We start from the raw sequence: 2,500 nt of genomic DNA, 5'->3' as shown, positions 1-2,500 counted from the left end.
CTCAACCTTCGACTTTTCTTCAATACAAGCTCTCAACGTTCGACTTTTCCTCAATACAAGCCCTCAACCTTCGACTTTCTTCAGTATAACCTCTCAACCTTCGACTTTTCCTCAATAGAAGCACTCGACATTCAAGTTTTTCCTTCAATACATCCGCCATTATTACTTTTTCTTCCTTTCCATCTTTTTTTTTATTTATTTATTTAACTTCATTTTTTGCTGAAGTTAAAAAGAAAACTCCAAATTCATTTACTTTACACACACACCAAAAAAAAAAAAAAAAAAAAAAGTCAATAAATATATAGAAATAAACAAAGAAAATGGCCATACACTCGTGCTGTATAGATGCGTGTATGGCTGGTCAAATAAAACACTGAAGGTTCAAGGAGGATTCGATCCCTTATGACACCAAGTGAAGGGGATCCAGGAGTGTTTGAGGAGATTCTGATCCTCTTTTGCTTCACTTACCTTTCTGTGGGGGGATCTGGCACGTGTGATGACGATGATGATGATGATGATGATGATGATGATGATGATGATGATAATATTCTTTTCATTATTCTCAAAGATTATCATAAGAATATACTCTCTCTCTCTCTCTCTCTCTCTCTCTCTCTCTCTCTCTCTCTCTCTCTCTCTCTCTCTCTTAATCTTTCGTTTTTTTTCAGTATTTAAACACTTTTTATCTAATCTGATGTTGAAATAAGAATAACCACCTTTATTTTATCTAATTTCCCGTTAAAATACGTCTATTACCCCTTATCTATCTAATCTAACGTTGAAATATGCCTGCACGCCCTGCCACTCTCCCACACACACACACACACACACACACACACAGTAACACACACAGTAACACACACAGTAACACTCACCCCCACGTCAGGTTGAGCTTGTCCCACTTCTTCCCCTGCTTCACGAATCTCCTGACGCGGCGCCTGAGGTCGTCTCCCTCCCCGGGCATCACGTCGGGCAGGGAGCAGCGTGGGGTCCTCAGCAGCTTCCTCGTCGCCTCGTCCATCTCGCCCGTCATGGGGATGTGGCCGAAGCGCTGTGGGGGGTGGGGAGGAGTACAAGGGTCGTTAATTGAGACAGTGGCCAGGGGTTTGAGAGGAGGGGAAGGTCTGACAGTCTAACGGTTCTGTGTTTAGATGTGTTTTGTTCGCTTTGCTCCCCCGCTTGCTTGTTCTCTCTAGTTGACAACATTTCATTGCCTCTGTTGTGATTTGTGTTACGTATCTTTCAGTGAGGGTAAGGCCTGTATTCTGAAGCGCTCGGCTCTCACCACAACTGTTTTCAAAGGCAGTAGAGATGATTAGCAAGGTTCTCAAGGGTGTTTCTCCTGTACTACTGTTTATCTGTCACTAGAATCGTAAAAACATCCTTAAAAACTCGTATAACTTCGCCACAACTGTTTTCAAAGGCAGTGGAGATGATTAGCAAGGTTCTCAAGGGCGTTTCTCCTGTACTACTGTTTATCTGTCACTAGAACCGTAAAAACATCCTTAAAAACTCGTATAACTTCACCACAACTGTTTTCAAAGGCCGTAGAGATGATTAGCAGGGTTCTCAAGGGCGTTTCTCCTGTACTACTGTTTATCTGTCACTAGAATCGTAAAAACATATGTTAAAAACTCGTATAACTTCGCCACAACTGTTTTCAAAGGCGGTAGAGATGATTAGCAGGGTTCTCAAGGGCGTTTCTCCTGTACTACTGTTTATCTGTCACTAGAATCGTAAAAACATCCTTAAAAACTCGTATAACTTCGCCACAACTGTTTTCAAAGGCAGTAGAGATGATTGGCAAGGTTCTCAAGGGTGTTTCTCCTGTACTACTGTTTATCTGTCACTAGAATCGTAAAAACATCCTTAAAAACTCGTATAACTTTGCCACAACTGTTTTCAAAGGCAGTAGAGATGATTAGCAGGGTTTCTCCTGTTAATGATATAATATTGTTTATCTGTCACTAGAGCCGTAAAAATATACTTAAAAACCCGTTACTCCACTTAAGCTATTTTCTCAAGGGTGTTTCTCCTGTTAACAATGTAGAAATCGTGTTAATCTGTCACTAGACCCGTAAAAACTTTCTTAAACAATCCGTCTAACTTCACTACAGCTATTTTCAAAGGCCATAAAGATGATCAACAGGGTTCTCAAGGGTGTTTCTTCTGTTAATAATGTAATCTTGTTAATTTGTTACTAGAATCTTAAAAAAAAAAAATCCTTAAAAACCTGTATAACTTCACTACAGCTATTTTCACTGAGGTGATTAAAAAAAGTTCTCAAGAGTGTTTCTCCTGATAATAATGTAGAAATCTTGTTAATTAATTTGTCACTATAACTGTAAAAACACCCTTAAGAAATCCGTGTAGTTCTAATTAGAGCCTTTTGAATGTAGTGGAGATGCAGCGCAAAGGTATTTAATGTGGTCAGTTAGAAGAGTTGATGAGAGTGGCGGTGTGTGTGTGTGTGTGTGTGTGTGTGTATTATTATTATTAT

The 2,500-nt window shown here is 39.6% G+C and overlaps 1 protein-coding gene across 1 annotated transcript in view; it reads right to left on the bottom strand.

Moving 5' to 3' along the window:
* LOC135092928 (matrix metalloproteinase-2-like) overlaps positions 1–2,500 on the bottom strand; it is a 68,397-nt gene that overhangs the window by 31,971 nt on the left and 33,926 nt on the right. The window contains exon 3 of the mRNA XM_063991729.1: positions 876–1,051. Within this exon, the coding sequence (XP_063847799.1) occupies positions 876–1,051 (176 nt within the window). The remainder of the gene's footprint in view (positions 1–875; positions 1,052–2,500) is intronic.

This window comes from Scylla paramamosain, chromosome 41 (genome assembly GCF_035594125.1).
Source record: "Scylla paramamosain isolate STU-SP2022 chromosome 41, ASM3559412v1, whole genome shotgun sequence".
NCBI lineage: Eukaryota > Metazoa > Arthropoda > Malacostraca > Decapoda > Portunidae > Scylla > Scylla paramamosain.
This window is presented reverse-complemented; position numbering and strand designations above follow the sequence as displayed.